The following is a 19,579-nucleotide window of genomic DNA, read 5'->3' on the forward strand; positions in this document are numbered from 1 at the left end:
TTTTAGTCGTATTTTTTCACTAATTCAGACATACATGTAATTATATTGAAAATAACAGCAAATGAACAAAGTGTAACGTTTCAAAGTTTAAGTTCAAGGTTATTTTTCTCTTAAATGCAATTCATTTATTTTCCATATGTGGCATCGAATAGCCTGGTTAAAAAATTAACGAACAGGAATTAAACTTTATTTATATGGCTGGGATATGACTCATCAATATGAATTTTCCCTACATAATTGTGAAGCAGGGGTATGTCTATTGTGAAATTGAATATTGGAATTACATTTATCCCAAATTTTGAACAGATGCAGGCGTAAGTGTCACGGTCATGAACGTATCAACCCCCTCACCGACAGAACCTGGTAAAAGAAGATTGATTATTCCTGATATACAATTAAATCAATTTGGTATAATGATGATGATGATGATGATGGGATGGAACACTCTGGATATCAATGTCGTTCATATGAATTTTGGCAATTCAAATACATGTATATATAACATATTTAAGGAAATAACCTATACAACAGCTTTGGCAACTCTCGTGGAAATAAATACAATGCAAAAGGAAACGTCCTAACCAAGGGACTATGTACTTGACGATTAATGCCTCATGGTTTATTTGATGGTTTCGAGCCTGGGACCTCTTTGATATGGGACTCCTTCTCTGTAAGATTACCACGTACTCATCGATATGATTATCCTACTCTTTTAAATAATCTGTCAAATGAAATCAAGAAGGAGAATTGTTTATATTTTTGAAATGCAGAATGAAAATGAAAATAATTGCTTAAATACCCGATGTAAATCGGTTATTTGTTATTTACAGTAGTTTTGAAAAATTAACGAACAGGAATTAAACTTGATTTGGGCGCAAGTTATATGGCTGGGATATGACTCATCAATATGAATTTACCCTACATAATTGTGAAGCAGGGGTATGTCTATTGTGAAATTGAATATTAGAATTACATTTATCCCAAACTTTCAACAGATGCAGACTCAAGTACCACGGTCATGATCGTACAAAGAAAAAAACGCGAAACTTTGCCCTTGGACAATCAAGATGTTCTAACAGTCCAAGAAACGGTAAGATACTTATGGTACACCAAAGCCTGCTCAGTTGCAATTATCTAAGAAGTTTATGTCCGGGACATCCCAGTAGACCGACAGCCCATGAGACCGACATCACACGAGACCGATATCACACGAGACTTAAACCCCACGAGACTTACAGCCCACGCCAGACTTACAGCCCACGAGACCTACAACACACGAGACCGACATCACACGAGACTTACATCACATGGGACTTACAGTCCACGAGACTTACAGCCCACGAGACTTACAGCCCATGAGACCTACATCACACGAGACCGAAAGCACACGAGATTTACATCACACGAGACCTAAATCACACGAGACTTACAGCCCACGAGACCTACACCACACGAGACTTACAGCCCACGAGACCTACATCACCCGAGACCTAAATCACACGAGACTTACAGCCCACGAGACCTACACCACACGAGACTTACAGCCCACGAGACCTACATCACCCGAGACCGACATCACACGAGACTTACAGCCCAAGAGACTTACAGCCCACGAGACTTACAGCCCACGAGACCTACAGCCCACGAGACCTACAGCCCACGAGACCTACATCACACGAAATCGACAATGTCAGTTATAAAGTGAATTATCCACGAAGTTGTCTGTTTCGTGGGCTGTAGGGTTTAGACGGCCTTCTGACTATTTTGTAGAAGGAGCACTAGACCGAAATTTTGCTCACGGAAATCGCTTTGGTAAATTTCCTAAAAGACAATGCATGTTCATAATTAAACATAATTTCATAACATAATATAATACGGTGTAATTACATTGTACACGTCTTCTCTCTTTCTTTTTCCCTTCCAACGCGTGAACTTTACCAGTTTGAATCGGCAATACTCGGGATTCCTACAACATATCTTGTTAACGTGACAACCATCAACGCTCAGAATTTGTCAAACGGCGAGATGCAAATGAACTTACTCATAGGCGTTATGTACACGTCAGATGTAACTGTTGAAAGTTTGATAGAACAGATCGAAGAAGCTCTTCTAGCAGTGGATGAATTCAGCGTTGTTTCAGTTGATGTAACAGGTAAGGAGCATAAGCCTACATTATTTTTAATTTTTAAGTCTGTGTATAATGCTCTTGATGTACTTTCTAGCAACACTTTGCTTTTCATTTTTCCTGTGAGAATGCTGCATGCTCTTTCCTGTTTGGATGAATTATTACCATCAGTAATTCTGGTTATCCTACCATTGAAGAGTAAGAACTACATTAAAAATTCAGACCCAGGTACAACAAAATATATTCAGTTAATTAACCTAGTATATTTATATTCTTATAATTTCCTTTTTTCCTGTCGATTAATACAAAAAACGATAATGCCGTGGATGGCAAGATATTTTCAAAGGGGGACAGCTTGAAGACAAGCCCCACATCCCTTTTTTCAGAATATCCGTACACAAATTGCAAAAGTGTACGTACGTCGTAAACCGCAACATTTGATTTTGATTTCTTTTCCACACGATTCATTCAAAATGAATATTAGATTAATCAATCAAAACGCACTGATATGTCAGTTGTTTCACAGTTATTGTATGCGGTATATAGGCCTAAATTTATGTCGGCATGTTAATTCTTCACAGATCTGGACGCACTCTGTTCCCCCACGCCCTGCAAGAACAACGGCGAGTGCAGGGTTGACTATAACACCTTTGATTTCACTTGCGTGTAAGTCTTTTTATTCATGTGTTTCTCTATAGTTATGATTAAATTCAAACCCAGGAAACAGAAAGCGTTATCGGGAAGTATTTAAAAAAAGGAACATTTAGTAAACTTCCATTGCCACGAGGGCCTAATAACAAAAAAGTTGTAGCAGTGCATAATTACGCATAACCCACTTCTGGTCTTGATCGGTTAATTGACAGCCTCTTTATCACCTATAAGGAGTAATTTTATACTCCAAGTCCTGAGATAAAGTTAAAGATTTTGTTAAACGTACCTATTTAGAAAAAGAATGTGGCGCATAAAGAAGTAACGTCCAAGGATCGTTCTGTGTTCCTGGGGGGGGGGGGGTATAACGACATCTTTCCCATATTGATTTTCCTCAATTTTAACCCACACTGCGATAGAAATTACTAACATGTCGCCGTCACTAGTATTTCAATATCCGATTCTGCCATGATTGTATTAAGGAATAATTACATTTTGTCCAAAATAATGAAAACATTTTTTCATATTTTCGGACATCCAATTAATATTGAGAGTAAAAGACAAATCAAATAAAGGCATGTTTGAACTCAGAACTGTTTCGGGGGATTGTCACATTCATTAATGTCATAAATACTTTATCAAATGAAATATGTATAAACAAAACTAGATTAATCTGAAATCAAGTGAGGGTGCGTTTATTGACAATTTTTTTGCCTAGAATCAGGTTTCTCAAACGTCTTTCAGGCAAATTTTGAAGGTGATAAACGCAAAGCCTTTTTTAAAGGTCTTTAGATATGGGCATATCTAAAGACGCAAAAAGGTGTGTTTTGAATGTGACATACAGCCAGAATCACGTTTCTGAGAGATGATAAACGCAAAGCTGTTTTGAACCCCACACACAAATCGGACCTCCCAGGTTAATTTCCGGTTCGGAGGCTAGCGCGCGCCATGTGTTGTGTCATGTTGTTGTACAAGCACGTGTGTGTAGTTGACCTCCGAGAAACTGTCTGCTTCCCGGGTCAAACGACGCTGAGCAGCTGCGCAGAGACAAGGCCTTTATTGTGAATCGTGAAGAGACGATAAACGCGACATCCCGCAAATCACGATCTTAAAGTGGGGTTCGATAGTGGGGTATGATAGTGGGGTACGATATGTACATATCTAGTGGCAAGACCCATAAACGCACCCTATGAATGGTTAATAAATATACTTTTTTTTAAAATGGAGTTTTCAAAGGGAATCGACAATGTAATATAAATACTTTATACTTAATTTAAATGGCCATATTGTAAAAACGCATTGATATAGTTGTTTTACATTTGTTATGTCGATTGTAAGTGCGATAAAATTTGCTTGTATTTTATTAATCATTTAACCATACAAATTACAAGCTGATTGTTTTAACAGTATCTAAGCATTCTTCCTTCGATTACATTAGAGTGCTTTTAAATTGCGTTCATGCTACTGTGTAAATATAATTTGAATGCTTTGCCAAACGTGACAAAATGACTAGAAGAAAATAGATGATAGTTTAAAATTTGAAATCATGCGGTGTAAAACTTAATCTTGCGAATGATCTTCCTTTTCAGCTGCGCCAGTGGATACTCCGGGCCTCAATGCTCTAAGTCTTCTAACGTCGTACTCCTTGCTATCCTAGTCCCTATCACGATTATCATCCTCCTCTTCATCATCTTTTTCGTCGTCGTCGTCGTTTACTATCGTGTTCGTCTCCACAAACTGGAAGGGTATAAAAAGAGACCGTTTCATAACGACATGAAAGCTCGTCGATATAAAGATGGCATGCAGCAGTTGTACTTCACAGAAGATAGGAGACACCAAAATCAGGACCCAGATACCTTCCAGAACAGCGCTATGGGCCTTCGATTCAGTAAAGAAATCAATGTAAGTACTCATTCCTAAACTAGCAAATCGGTAACGGTTCAGTTATCACATATCATACTAACCTCTGTAGTGCTAGTTTTGTATTTTCTGTACATTATTAATATTTCTGTTAGTTAGCTTTGGGAGTTGCAAGTGCCTTGTTCTATTTTGAGAAGGATGATGCAATACTACATGTGGGCAAAACACGTTGTCAAAGGATTTAGGAACCGAGCAAGGATCGAACCCAGGACATCTCAAATGACAATCCAGAGGCTTCGTCAATATACCTCAGTGAATTCATTTCTATCGATTTCCAAAACTAGAACAGCAATTGAAGTTATCTTGCAATGTTAGACTTCTACTACTGATTTGTACACGTCAATTTACAGGCTCGTATGCAAGAGAGATCTCAACAGATGGAAATACAAGGGCATCACCTATCAGCATCTCAACATGATCCAACAGGTAGGCATCGAAGTCAAACGGACCCGACGAAGAGTGGACGAAGCCTTCACGACCGACCAGTGACAGGCGACCAAGGATTCCAGGGACATCGCCCAAACGGTATGTGCAGTCGGGGAAATCCTTCCCTGAGTCACGAGACGGGCAACAGCAGCGTAGTCTACAACAAGGCGGCCAGAAGGAGTGTGGATGATAGGAACATGGTTTCTTTTGGCAGATCGAGAAACGGGAGTATGCCGGCTGATATGCACATAGCTAACGGTTTTAGCGACACACGTCTTTAAAACTGGGTTCTGTACAAGCCCATCAAATCAATTTCCCTACCAAAATTATATCACAGGAGAGACCTTTCGGATTGATTGCAAAATTCCTGAATCCGACTGTAACATTCTGGGATAGTTGTATGATTTTTATTCATGTACTTTAGGAATGCGCTGAACAATAGTGGAAACCTTTCATTTTTAATTAAGGTTTTGTACTAAGAAACGATATTTATACCAGCCTTTTTAATTAAACCTAGATATTCGCAATTGTTTCTTTTTTAAAGATTATGTTCATCATATATACATATCTATTTTGCAAAACTAGTTTTTATTTCGTTATGCGGATATTATGATCAATATAGTACTGGGTGTTTACTAAGTTGTTCAAATGTATTCTATTTGTACACAGAACATTTTTTTTAACATGTATTTGTATTATGTTTACATTAAGCGATCTTAGTATAATGGATGTTTATGCTCTTCCTACTCTGTTACTGTACTGTTACTTGATACCAATGTGGCTATCTCTTGATTTAGTCTGTTTTACTTCAGTTTTGTGTAAATCCATATTTATGGTGAATGTGTATTTATTTTAGCATAAAAATGAATAACAAAACGAACACTACAATAGTGTGCTCTGGAACACGTCAAGACTTACATCAAAATCAAATTAAAGCGTTGATAACATTACAATAAAAAGAACTGACATATAAATCATATCGTCAAGTAGTGGAGAGACAGATGGGGGCAAGGGCTAATCGGTTTATTCAAGTTTCCTTCAAAATCAAGACAAGTGGATAAAAACCACCCTTTTCCACGTAATCCATCATCAAAATTTGACTTGAAGGATTTTGCGAGGAGGCAGAAGAAATGCTTTCAGGTTCGAGCAAGTGCCTCATCAAGGTAATTCCATTATATGCGTCACATCAGACAGGTGAAGAAAATTCCGTTAGGCTAAGGAGTGCCATTTGTCTGCCGCCCCGGAATTCGGTAACCTTTCAATCTGAAATGTTATTTAATCTATTCAAAGAAAGATTTACAATCGATACTTGATATAAGTTTTGTATCAGGTTCTGGTTTACAACGTAATTCATTGTTCCTTCATCTTAGTGGTAGGATAGGTAAATTGTATGTCTTAGGATTAGAAGAACAAAAATACATAATATACATTTTGAGTTGTAATATTAACCTATATTCAGGTATTTTGTATTTCTTCTACATATACATGTTTTTACACAGGCACTTTTTCATCCATGAATAAATTAAATAGACAGATAATAACTGTATAAGCAATGAAGCTTTAAAAATACCATACAAATGTTACATTTGGTTGATATGTCAATAGACAAATACATTATAGTGAGGCAATGGTGCATAGTTACATAAGCTAATGTAAGCTAACATAAAGTCTGGTAGTCAAATGGTATTCTATCAGAATTACGTATCGTTTTTATCACGGCCTTTTTCTTGTCTAGGCAAAACAAGAAGACCATGTGATGTCAGACTACGAAGTTTTCGATGTACCAAGCTGGATTAATTATATAAACATAATAAATATTTTCGTATGCATCAATAAAGAATCGAGAAAATGTATTATAGTTTTATGTCTACCTTTCAGTTTCAAGTGAAATCCACCGTGCTCTTTTATTTCTATGAACACAACATGGTGCACTATGGCCTACCAAGAGTAGAAAATATGAATGTTGAAATTATATTCCATACGTTCTAACAACATTAATTACTCAAATTACAATTTGTCTTCGTAACTTGGGACTTTATAGCGATCATTGTTCATAAAATATCCGCTGAGATCTTTGAATATGTTCTAATTGGTCAGCAAATGTACATAGACATTACTTTCTTAATCTCCAAACGGTAAAATATCGTCATACAGTTTCTCACTCTCTTCGTCTACCTTTATAGTTGGTAGAGGGAGTACGTTTTTTGCTCTTCGAAGCATAGCAGGAGTTCTTGATCTAGTTCTTTCCTTTGGTTTTTGTTTGGGAGATATAATACACCCGTTGACATATCTCGGATTGGACGAAACAGCTTGAAGTAGCTGAGTTTTCATGCTATGATCGGCTGTTGGATCGGGCGACAGCGGTGGGATGTCCGATTCGCTTAACCTAGGAGGTATCATAGGACTTGGTGTTTGTCGTAATTCAATAGAAGGTCTAGATTTTCGTTTCGTCGCTGGGCGTCGCGGCTGTCGCATTGAAGAAAATGCTCGAATTGCAGTCGTATAGCCATTAGAATCCACCTGACTAATAATTTTTTTAGGACGAGATGACACGAATTTGTTCTCTGTGGCATATGAGTTACGAGGTATGTCACTCATACCCCGGGGACGTATTGAGGTAGCGTTACCAATAGGTTTCACAACCGGTGACGCCCTTGGTCTTACCGAAGGAGCAACTCCCATTGACGGTTTTCTTGCTAAGGCAATAGTAGCCGGTGCGGTAGAACACCCACTACCAGGAGTTCTTTCTGGGAATGAGGATTCCGTCCAAGGTGATCGTGTTCCTGCAATCAAAGCTGTGTAAGTACCATCAGAAGGTGGATTCGCAAGATGGGATGGAAGAGGAAATGGATCAGTGTGGGTTCTTCCATGATTACCTGCGTCTGCTAAGATATCACTCTCACGACTGCGATGGTTCTCGCGTTCATAATCCCCATCATGCTGACTGTTCATCGGTTTTTCGTTTTCTAGAACCACAGCATAAATCGAGTTGTCGTGTTCATGCGCACCAGGTCGCGATCTCTTCGTCTGAAAACGATCCAAACCCATTTGTATCTTGGCATTATCAGCATACGGATAATCATATTCCTCCTCATCATAAGGTTCTTCATCATCCAGGTCACGGTGGTACATGGCACTACTGTTGGCACTATCCATCTCTATCTCGCAACCCTGGACGACTCTTGACATCGAACTCAACGTGTCATTTTCGATGTAGCCACTGGTCATATCCTGGTTCCTGCGACTCTTCGCGACGAGCGAGGGTCGTACTTCATAGATGGTCTCTTCGGGCATTCGATGCATTGTTACAGGAGCAACATCTACTGATGTAACATTGGTGATTGATTCTGTGACTCCGGGTAGAGGGTCGAAGAGCACGCTGCCTGGTAGGTTCCCAGTTTGCCGTAGACCAGTGTAGTTGCAGAGACTGGGAAGTCGGTAAGGCAAGGCGTGAGGTAAGTGCGGATTGGGAAAGTGGGCCCGAGGAGTTGGTGCTACATGATTTGAATGGTCTCCTCTTCCTGAAAAGTCAAACAAAATATAAAGCGTGTATTAAATTGCAAAGTTAAATAATATGTTATAACTTATGAAGAATTTGATGTATTATTTAAATTAAACATCCTACTCGCCCTACTGAAATTACCTACGAAATCGTACATAATCATCTATAACTGTCAAACGATATTGCTATCTTATAAAACTGTGAAAATGAATGACAATATTTTGTTCAGGACATACAAATAAAAACAAATCTTATGTGGATTTTAAAATATATTTACCTTCATCCCTCTCTCTTTGCTGTTTCAACATCGCTGCTCGTATCTTTTTCCTGGAAAAAATATACAGATCGAACGATGTTATATTTATTCATGGTAAACTACGTTTTTCGTAAAGAATACTTTAGAAGTTATCTTGATGAGATGAATGCATCTGCCTTATGATTTGAGCACTTGAGAAATTCGAGAAAATCACATTAGTACATAAAAATCAAAATTATACAAAAAACATGTAAGAATGAATGGTGGGAACTCGGGACAATCCATTCCAATCCAAGTTTATTTGATATAGCAAATTTTCATTGCAGTGCCGAAGAATTAACATAAAATAGTGAGTTCTGATATATATTTCCATCATCATTGATCATTAAATTGGTATACATCACACTTTAACATAAATTCTCATGAAGTAGATGAAATGCTTGGACAATACCGTATGCTGAGAGCCAAAGGGGCGTAAATTCTTCTAAAGATTTGAGTTAGCACCCTTTTGGCTCTCTGCAGATGATACGAACTTTGAACAACAAAATACAATGACAAACCGATTTTGAATTTATTTAATTTTTAATTCTTTTAGAATTCTCTTTTTACCATGACCCAGAATGTCAAAAATTGCCATTCTTTTAATTATTCCATATTGTGTAACTAAATAAAAGGGAAATTAAATTACCTCTGCAGACAAATACATGGTCGGTTCCTGAATTTCCGGTAAACGTAGATGGCGAGTATCAAGGATATGATCATCAGGAGGACGCTTACAGCACCGGAAATACCAAGACGCATTGCCTTGACCTGTAACGAGTTCTTCCGCTCAGGGTTTATTATGGATGGACTCTCTGTGTCATACTGGAAGAACTCATGAAAGGTATCTGCCCAAGAGAATAATGGTGAATAACATCAAAGAACACTTCTTGACAGGGTAGACAGTATATCAGTACACACAATGTCACCGATTAAACAGAAAATATAGACCATGAAGTAATATAACTTTTCACGACCTTCACAACACAGCAATACCAGCATCATCGTAATGCGAACTTGTCGTACTCAGGGTGCATGGATAGCAGATGCATTGGTTGCAGTTTTGTTATCCCCAATGTTACACCCTGTGGCATCTTCGGGATCTAATCTTGAACCCAAAAGCAGGGTGCATTATGTAGGCCTGAAAATATGCATCTTATAACGTATCCTTTCCTGTGTATGATAGAATCCATTGAAACAACTTTCCTTCAAGTTAGAAAAGAATGGACAGGATTGAGGATGTGGCTAAATTATCGTGATTGAAATGGCCTGTAGGCTAGGAGCAACGCGGCCATGTTGATGTTTTCGTAATGAGAAGTCTTTGTGAATATCCTTTACACGCACTTACCCGTACTTTCCAGCATCGTCGAATCGTAGACTTTCCGAGTCGTTGGTGGCAGGGTCGGTTCAGTACAGTTTCCTGTCATAGAGTCACACAGGATTTCACCGATCACGGAGAATGGACACTGGCAAAAGTCAACACAGTCAGGTCCAAAGCGACCGGGAGGGCAGGGCATGACACAGCTGGCAAGGAGAAATGTAAACAATCACGTATCTATTTGAAAAACCGTCCAAATCTTATATAAAATGAAATCGAGTCAAATATTCGTTAAGTCTTAGACTGACTTAGAATTTGTTGATTACGACATCGCAGATAGATCAAGTTACAAACTAAACACGTTGGATAATTATCAATCATTGAAGTGAACACAAAGATCAAAAACTGAAATAACATTCCTCGTTTAGAACTATTGTAATTTACTGGTTTAATTTAGAACACATTAACATAAGCCTGAACAAAATTTAATTATAGAAAATGTGTACCTTAAAGAAGGCCTAGAGAATCTTGTTTTGACAGTGAAAATTGTGGGAAGTAAGAGAAGGGGAAGAAGGGGGATACTTTGGATGAACAGTCTGCATAAATTGTTGGAAGAGAGAGGAGTGAAAGAACTGGGAGTGGTGCTAATAGAGTAGGCTAGGAAGACCGAGGGTTGTGGAACAGCATGATCGCCAAAGTCAATCGAAATGGCACTTAGAGAGCGAGAGTACCTTAATACCAATCAGACACTGGGTATCATTATTTCTTTAAACCTACAGGACCATCTATAAATCTTGCTGCATGGTAAAGTACAAAGCAATGACGGTCATCAAATGATTTAGACCTCCATGTCGTTATGCAGTTAAAGGGAGACATGCTAAATGAAAGGGCAACATGTCTCGGTCACGACAGAACATTTGATGTAATACTTTCTTTAAATTTAGAATCGGGATAATCTTGGGGAAGCTGCTAGGTCAAAAGGATGACGATCAAATGTCCATTGATTGTTTCCCAGTGTGATCCACTGTCCCGTCTCTCTTTTACCCCTTCAAATAGACAATCACCCCATATGCCATTAATGACGTCATGAATGTGAGATAAGGTGAGAAGTGGCTTTATGATGCGCACTTCCCATTTACACACCTCTCCGTAATTGAACCGACCATATCTTCACGCCCTTCTCTGATTACAATTTACATGTCTCATCACGTAAAATAATTATGCTCTCGCATGACTGGCTCATTCAGGATCTCGTCATCGTGACTTTGAAGGGTTTTCGACATTGTTTTAAAGTGAGGAAAGGGAAATGAAAACGTTATACTCGAATGAATAGAACAACCAGTTTCAAAGAGAAAATGCCAGGTGACTGACGATGCACAAGATCAAAGACCCACGAGTATTTCGTTTTCATACCCCTCTCTTTCTTTATGTTTTTATCTACGTTTCTTTCTTTTTGTAATTTGATAGTCAATTGGGGCAACTCCCCCTCATGTTATTTTCTACGAAACTAGGCCACTGTTCAGCCACATGGATGGAATTCATAAAACCTACTAAAACAAACAGAGAAACAAATATTGCACCTACTATTTGACTTTGACCACCCCCATCCACCTTTTCCAGTCCTCTTTACTTACTTGGGGCCCATGTGTCCCGATGGGCAAGCAGGTGTACATCTACCCATTGCGGGGTCACATTCTCTCTGCCCACAGTTGCATTGTTGCTCACAGAATGGTCCATATCGTCCACGAGGGCACGGGAGCTCACAACGTATACCCTAAACGAAACAAACGAGCCACGATGATTCATTTATAGACTAGAATCATGTGATTGAAATCTATGCGAACACATTTGGCATAAAGTTAAGTTCTTAAACGCAAATTCAATTTCACTTTGATATATTAATTGCCATGTTTTTGGTATCTCATTGTGATCGATTATTCGTCATCCAAAATGAAGGATGTTTCAAATACGATGAAGGCAATGAAACGATAAAAAGAGAGCCCCTACAATCGGAATGATGTAAAAATGAATTAATGCACTTGGTAACAGATATAAACATGAATTGCAATCTAATGAGGATGGTGATTATTTGATGTTGGACTCCAGAAACTTACCATAAACCCTGGTTCACAGGAACACATACCCGGCGCCGTACAGTTTCCATGCTGGCATCCTTGACTACACACAGCTACATCGTTATAACAGATAAAAGAAGAAAATAATATTCATGATGAATATCTTTTACGCAAATTGAATGATAACGAAAATTATAACCATAAATAATTGTAGGAATGTCATACTTTATTGCTTTGTTGTCAATCGTGCTGTACCACAAAACGCGATATTAAGACAAAAATACCCATTCATTGATTGAACTAAGTTGCCGACTACAAAATAAAACTGCCTTTGTGAGAAAAATTGAACAGAGTAATATCAGGTCGTCCAGTAAGATGTGAACGTACAGCTCCATCATCATATGATCAATAAGTATACTCTGGCGACAATTGCTCCGAAATTTATTTAATCAAAGATATAGAGTTAAGGTTAGGGTTGCGATTTGATTAAGTTTAGTTAATGATTCGTATAGTGTAAGATGTTGAGAGCGGAGCAATTGTCGCCGGTGCATGTATTCATAACTGTATACAAAGTATTAAGGCTTTAATCTCTTAGTACATGCAAGGAGCAACATTTTAGACGTACATAATTATGACACTCTGCACTTTCATGCCTTTTGTGACACACATACCCCCTCCCCCATTCATCTGCAAGAATCTTCAGGAGTGAAGGAGGCAAAAAGTTAATAATAAGAAGAGGAAGACGCAAGGTAGGATGGTGGGCTGTTCTACTCACCTATGGGACAATCTCTACCATTTGATCGCCAACCCTCACAGCAGTGATATACAGTCTGATTGATTAGTCGTGCATATTGTTTTCCAATCACCAAGTGGGAGTTCCTGAAAATGAAAAGTGAAATATGCAAAATCAAACAAGAAGAAGCTTAATCTAGGAAAGCTCGAAATAAGTGTATGAGAAAAACATCTGTAATACAGAGTAGAGAGCTATATTTGATCAAATATGGATCAAGAGCAACAAAGTGACATAAATGAGATATTAACAACGACAACGTTTACATTAAATTCCATTAAATGCATACAATATCACATCTTGTTTGCAACAATGTATATTTGATGTCCATATCTATACTTGTACCTCTTCTTTGCTACAAAATACCACCTCACTAACAGTTATTTATTAGTAATTCCTGTAATCTCATGAATGGATTTCTAAAAATTTGACCTCAAACTGAAAATGACTCATGAGGACAACTGACCGAGAAGTTTAAAGAACTTATTAGACTGACCGCAATCAAAGATCAATATTAACCTTAGCATTTTTGATATTGTATGTCAACAATAGTATTTGTTGTTCCTTCTGCAAATGACGTGGAATGTGTTATGTTGCCATATACAATGTACATGTTTTCAGCAAGTAGTAGAAGTTGTCTGTATGTTGTGACGATCGCATGACATATTTGCCAGCAAGAGAGGCTAGTCTGACCGGAAGTAATTATAGCCCGAATGGACATTTCTCTCCAGTCATTTCCGGGTCGGTTGAGAGAGTGTTTATCACGGTATGTCTTCATGATGACATCATGATCATATACTTTAAGGATGTTCACGATAACGACTACTATGATGTTTGTACCTCACCATGGTCTGAATTACACGAAACCTGATGAAGATGTGCAAGGATAACCTTTCAAAGAAACATTAAAGAGCACTTTTTTGTTTCGTGTCAACATGTTATTTGTACGCGTTGATGGTTTATCTTTTTTTTGTGTTCATTAATTGACACAAGCGGTATAATTAGGAATAGTATAGTAGTAACAGTAGTAGTCGTTAATGATAGTAGCAGCAGCATCGGTAGTAGTAGAAGTAGCACCAGCATTATTAATAGCAGTTGTAATAGTATCAGTAGTAGAAGTAGTAAAAGTAGTAGTGGTAGCAGTGTTAGTTCAGTTCAGTTCATTTTATTCAAAACCACACAAAGCATGATATAATCTGTTACATAAAAAAGAGACTGGTAATAGTACATCAATTAACATATTCTAACTTGATTACATCAAGTAGTGGTAGTAGTAGTAGTAGTACATAGTAGTAGTAGTAGGAGTAGTAGTACATAGTAGTAGTAGTAGTAGTAGTAGTAGTAGTAGTAGTAGTAGTAGTAGTACATAGTAGTAGTAGTAGTAGTAGTACATAGTAGTAATAGAATCAGCAGCAGTAATATATGTGATAGAAATTGTTAAACCAGTTAGTGAATATGTTGTTGTTTGAATTCAGGCTATAACCGTGAAACAAAATGATGTCAGTAAACCTCAAAATTAGTATGAGACTTAGATGAGGTTTTCTCCGATAAGCAATTGAAATAGCCTGCGAATCATTTTGTTATAAAGACGTGAAACTCCCGCAATCCCTATCACGCATTTCAATCGCGTAGTTGACCATCATCACTTTTATAAGCCATTAGGTCTCTGATGGCAACGACCTTCGCTAATTTAAAGTTGTCAAGATAAATTTGGTTGTCTTGACCGGAACAACTCGAGAGGGCAAAGACCTGTATATAGTGCGCTGAACTCCGAAGTTTTGTGAAAATACTTGGTTCAACAAAAGTTGGGGGAGGCTCCCACAGATGGTATCTACTGTTGTTGTCATTATTAGTTTAATAAAATAATAACAAATCAAATATAAGAAATGTGTGTAAAGATGAGATGAGAAAATGACAATGATTGTGCAGTGTTTTGCTGTTTACTCCGACAATTGTAGTGTTGATTTACGTAGTTGAATATTTGTATCATCCTCTTTTAAGTTCGCATCTGATAGACACACCATGAGTATGACTACCAGATCCTTTTCTTTTCTTTTCATGAATCCCCATCATCATTACCATGAGGCATAGACATCCTATCAGCCTGTTGGGGAGAATGTGCGAGGGAGATATGGCAAACATGTTATAAGGGGTAGTTGGCCCAATTTAATAACACTGTATTCCGAAATTATCGGAGGGAACAGACCTTTGCCCTCCAATATCGGCGCCCCTTCCTTGTTATGTTGGCCTAACAGAAATAAATCCCTTGGTTACATTGACAAGAATTATTCCTTTAATTTCGAATGTGTGACAGCATTTCCCCCGAAAATATGAAAATGCTATTGCTTTATATAAATAATCCCATTAGGGCAGTGGTATTTTCTCACCTGGTGGGGGCCCCCCTTATACCTCCTTCTCTAAGTTTATCTTCCTCAGCGGAGTCGTAGTCACCCACCGGTTCATTCTGGTATGACGAGTGTGACAGCTCCGGTAAGAACTGGAACTCTTGTATTCTGAGTTGGTTGAAATCAAATTAAAACGATTAGTAAGAATAATGTGGAATCACACCAAAGAAGGTTTATTTTTCTTGCAAAAGATGATTTAGTATTAATATGAATCGCTTGGAAACTAGGGGTGTAATCATATTTATATAGTGTCCCATTAGATATACCAATTTTCTTCTGGTACAAATGTTATATTTAATTAGAAAGTAAGAGAGGAAGAGAGAGAGAGAGAGAGAGAGAGAGAGAGACAAAGAGAGGGGGGTACAGAGACAGAGAGACAGATAGAGATAGACATACTGAGAGAATGAGGGATAGGTATGTTAAATGTGAATCCATTTTGTTGTGCGGTGTACTTTATATTATGTCTAGGTGGAAACATATGGTTGAGAGTACTTCTTTTACACCTATATCTACATGGGTATACATCAATTATAAATAAGAGAAAAAAAGAATTAACCTCTAAAAGTTGTTGGTAGCAGATAACATAATTCCCGTAATTTTCTGATGAACTTCATGATGGATCTTGTGAGCTCGTTCAACTTTTAAAATGACAATGTAGATTCAATATGTTTTTCTTACAGAAGAAACTGCCTCCTATCGTAGGTTGTTTTCATTGCTTCTTTCTTTCTACATTAATCAATCAGATCATCCTTGACAATGGCCGCATGTAGTCTGAGAGGGATGAAACATGATCTACCATAGCTTTGTCAACTTCCTACCATGCGTCTTCAAAAAGTACACTCGTACTCCAAGGATTTTAAGGCTATCTGATTTCATTTTCGGTAAGCTAATGTTTTGATACGGCTTCATTCCCTTTTGGATATAACGGAATAAAGAGAATTATAATTCCCTAAGAAGTAAAGATCCTAATGGGAACGATTGTTTGACTATTATTATCATATTTTTGTTTAAATATTATTCATGGTGTGTGGTATTAGAGAGTAAGCTATATTTTAAAAGAAAATAAAAGTACTTTGGGTGAACTAAAATAAGTTTTTTGGCAAGTCATAGAGCGTCCTCGACCAAGCCAATGGGCGTTTTAGATGTCATATTTATTCAATAAATTTGTCTAAGCAGGATATAACCCTGACTCACAATCTTCATCTTAGGGCAGATTCTTCTCTTTCTGCCGTAGACAGTATTTTGAAAACAGTGGGATACCACATGATTCAGCCTCTTCAAGATGAGGGAATGACATGGTAAGGACAGACCTCGGAATACATCGTGACATCAGGCTTCTTCAGTGTAACTATCTTGTCGTATTTCTTGGTAATTTTATTGACAAGAAGAAAGGAATTAAATTACAATTTCTTTTGCTGTAAAATTGATTTACCAAGACAATTCTATCCATCATGAATATGATAAGGAAAGAATGGAATATAGAACCTTTTTAATATGAGGGGTAGATGATGAGCAAAATGATGATTTCTGTCACCTAGATGGGGAGGTGAACACGCCCAAGATACATCAATTCAGAGTGGACGAGAATATTTGATAGTAACAGATGTACTCCATTTACACTCTGTTGTACCTTAGTCACTTTATTAAACCATCTATACGAACATGTAATCAAACTCTCATGAGACACCAGAGTGCTTGATTACTTTACATAATCATCATCATATTGCTTTTCAGTCTGATGAATTAAAACCTTTATTAGTGTAGTGAACCTTAAACCTAAAAAGTAAATGACAGTAAAGAGTACTTTATATAAAAATATATCGTAATGTCTTTACTATACACAGCATGGAGGATGACCAAGGTAAACAAATCATAGCATAACCAGTAATTTCTATTTAAATCTTTCAAGAGTCACTTTATCATGTGTTATTTCGTTAACCCTGTTGATAAGTATGCGCATGGAAAATGAAAATACTTCTTAAAGATGTCAGTAAGATCAGTTTCTATGCACAATGTTTCAAAAGATTCTGTATCGATAGCGTGTACATTAACAATATAGCAAACAAACAAGCAGTCATCCCATTATATTCTTTGACCCATGATGATGAGATGGTCGTTTTTTTATTACTTGACCCTGTGTCTTTCTAGACGGCCTACAGAGTACAAAACAAAAGTTTGAGAGAGAAAAATTGACATAATGTAACGTAACAAAAGTATGCAATGTGGAAAGTTTGACATCACAATCACATATAAAATAAATTAAAAAAAAATAAAAACGTTGTCTCACCGTCGGGTTGTGGAACAAACATTTCGTCCATCGGGGTTCAGACGATAACTGCTGGCGGACACACACAGCGAGTGGAGGTGAATATGCAACACGAGAGCCAAGGAGAACAGACGCCATCTTGTCTCGTATCCCACTCCTGACATCATTTTCTCTTTGCTGATAATATCTTAGTCTCTCTGACCATCACAAATACAGCGACCAGACGTTTTAATTTCTCGAGAGGAAAACCCTTGATGGATGAATTGGTAGGAATAAGAAACTTCTCCCAGATAGACCCAGAGAAGCACGTACGACTCTGCATGCAGACTCTTCCGCATTGGGGTCCAAACGAATAGTCCTTAACCTTGTCACGTGGAGTTGATTCACCAGATATTTGTCACTAATGAGCCCTAAGATTCACTATCCTTCGTTATTGTTGACTAATAATTACTTCGAAAATGAGTATTTTCCTCGATGTATCGTGCATGAGAGAGTGACACCCTCCTTTAGCCATTTCCTATGTATACGGCCCGGGCAGGATGGCGTGTTTTTAGCGTATTTTCTTCTCCAGTGTTTCTCTCTATTGTTATGAGAGGGTGTATACTCGTCATCCCTTTGGCCTAATTAGCACGGTAGTAGTCAATCAACAAGGGCCGGTTTCTCAAGACATGGTCACAACTTGTGTCTCATGTAGGTTACTTGCATGTTATCAAAACATAGGCTCTCTCAAATCATAGCATGTGCTTGTGCTCTAATTTTGTTTTACTTTGAAGTTACATGTGAATTTTTTGTGTACGATAAAAACAGACTTGACAACTGAGAAAAGCTTACACACAAAAAAAATATTAAAATAGTAGGTTAAACTTCATTCGACAATTTGCGCTCTTGCATTTAAAAGCATTTCAATTACATTATGGTTTTTTACAATCAGTATATTAACAGGCGTTGTATTAAACGAAATGTCTTTTAATATTCACCTCTATCTCTTTCTACCGACATGACGTTGCCTTCATCATCATTTTCCTATCTACTAATGCTAGGCATTACTTATAAATTTTACCTCCAATTCTTAATCAGTTTCAGGCAGAATTCACATTTTTAATTTATAATATATTTTGTCATAATCACAAAAACTAATGTGTTCATGCTCATACCATTATCATGATCATGTATCAATAAGTCAAGTATTCTGGTGTATATAGACGATTACAAAAGGAATATATGTATTAAACTTCGCATTTGGCATTTGATAAAGGACGCATCACTTGTCGAGAAACCGACCCCGAATAGCCGGGTATCGGAGGACGGAGGAGTATCATTAGACGTAAACAGGTAGCGTGTATTAGACCCGGACTTCCGAGTAGCTGGGCGTGATTGCCGGTTACAATCAAACAATCACTATCCATAATTGCAAAAAATATGAAAAACATTTGAGAAAGAACGTTGAGCCAGACATATGCATGGTTCTGGTGGATGTACCGCAGGTCTTCAACCTTCGTTGAAATACGTCGTGGTAAAAAATGGTTGAAGCGACTGAACTGTGCAGAATTAAAAAAAAATTCTCTAAAAACATCAAGGCCTTGAACATAATAATGGTTGACCACTTTCTTAATTTGTTACGAAGCCCTCTTCTTGTCCAGACAGGGACTCTGCATGTCTTGAGATTTCGGCCAAACTGTAATTGGACACCTACTATCTTCTTATTATCTCGGAAGCTTCCTTCTTCGCATTTTTAGCACCGGAGGGACGAAATTTTAGTAGCTGATCAAGTTTTTCCGTGTGAAAAAAACGCGTTTTGACAACACGGTA

At 37.7% G+C, this 19,579-nt stretch overlaps 2 protein-coding genes across 3 annotated transcripts; one reads left to right on the plus strand and one right to left on the minus strand.

The window, feature by feature from the left end:
• The first annotated feature begins 209 nt into the window (after nucleotides 1–209).
• On the plus strand, nucleotides 210–5,400 carry LOC100891709. Its single transcript, XM_030973324.1, has 6 exons — nucleotides 210–363; nucleotides 996–1,090; nucleotides 1,942–2,152; nucleotides 2,707–2,791; nucleotides 4,363–4,675; nucleotides 5,044–5,400. Exons 1-6 carry the CDS (start codon nucleotides 330–332, stop codon nucleotides 5,398–5,400), a joined length of 1,095 nt encoding a protein of 364 aa, XP_030829184.1. The 5' UTR covers nucleotides 210–329.
• Nucleotides 5,401–6,548: 1,148 nt separating this feature from the next.
• On the minus strand, nucleotides 6,549–18,260 carry LOC584909. 2 transcript variants are annotated; one of them, XM_030972449.1, is made up of 9 exons: nucleotides 17,792–18,260; nucleotides 15,487–15,612; nucleotides 13,085–13,188; nucleotides 12,349–12,422; nucleotides 11,869–12,008; nucleotides 10,265–10,440; nucleotides 9,566–9,764; nucleotides 8,899–8,948; nucleotides 6,549–8,640 (listed from the first exon to the last, which is right to left on the minus strand). In XM_030972449.1, exons 1-9 carry the CDS (start codon nucleotides 17,935–17,937, stop codon nucleotides 7,241–7,243), a joined length of 2,415 nt encoding a protein of 804 aa, XP_030828309.1. In that variant the 5' UTR covers nucleotides 17,938–18,260; the 3' UTR covers nucleotides 6,549–7,240. The 2 variants fall into 2 exon arrangements, with proteins under 2 accessions (XP_030828309.1, XP_030828310.1); XM_030972450.1 differs by lacking the exon at nucleotides 15,487–15,612 and having other exon boundaries at nucleotides 17,792–18,259.
• Between the last annotated feature and the right edge of the window lie 1,319 nt (nucleotides 18,261–19,579).

This window comes from Strongylocentrotus purpuratus, unplaced genomic scaffold, assembly GCF_000002235.5.
Source record: "Strongylocentrotus purpuratus isolate Spur 01 unplaced genomic scaffold, Spur_5.0 spur5_scaffold_6, whole genome shotgun sequence".
Lineage (NCBI taxonomy): Eukaryota > Metazoa > Echinodermata > Echinoidea > Camarodonta > Strongylocentrotidae > Strongylocentrotus > Strongylocentrotus purpuratus.

What these genes read in the sequence shown, in the direction of transcription:
- LOC100891709 (XM_030973324.1), top strand. Translation starts at nt 330, where the DNA reads ATGAACGTATCAACCCCCTCACCGACAGAACCTG. An exon ending in TTCTAACAGTCCAAGAAACG is followed by an intron (nt 1,091 to 1,941) that starts GTAAGATACTTA and finishes GAACTTTACCAG; the next exon opens with TTTGAATCGGCAATACTCGG. An exon ending in TGTTTCAGTTGATGTAACAG is followed by an intron (nt 2,153 to 2,706) that starts GTAAGGAGCATA and finishes AATTCTTCACAG; the next exon opens with ATCTGGACGCACTCTGTTCC.
- LOC584909 (XM_030972449.1), bottom strand. Translation starts at nt 17,937, where the DNA reads ATGATGTCAGGAGTGGGATACGAGACAAGATGGCGTCTGTTCTCCTTG. An exon ending in TCGGGACACATGGGCCCCAA is followed by an intron (nt 10,441 to 11,868) that starts GTAAGTAAAGAG and finishes TCTCCTTGCCAG; the next exon opens with CTGTGTCATGCCCTGCCCTC. An exon ending in GCAAAGAGAGAGGGATGAAG is followed by an intron (nt 8,641 to 8,898) that starts GTAAATATATTT and finishes TTGACTTTTCAG; the next exon opens with GAAGAGGAGACCATTCAAAT.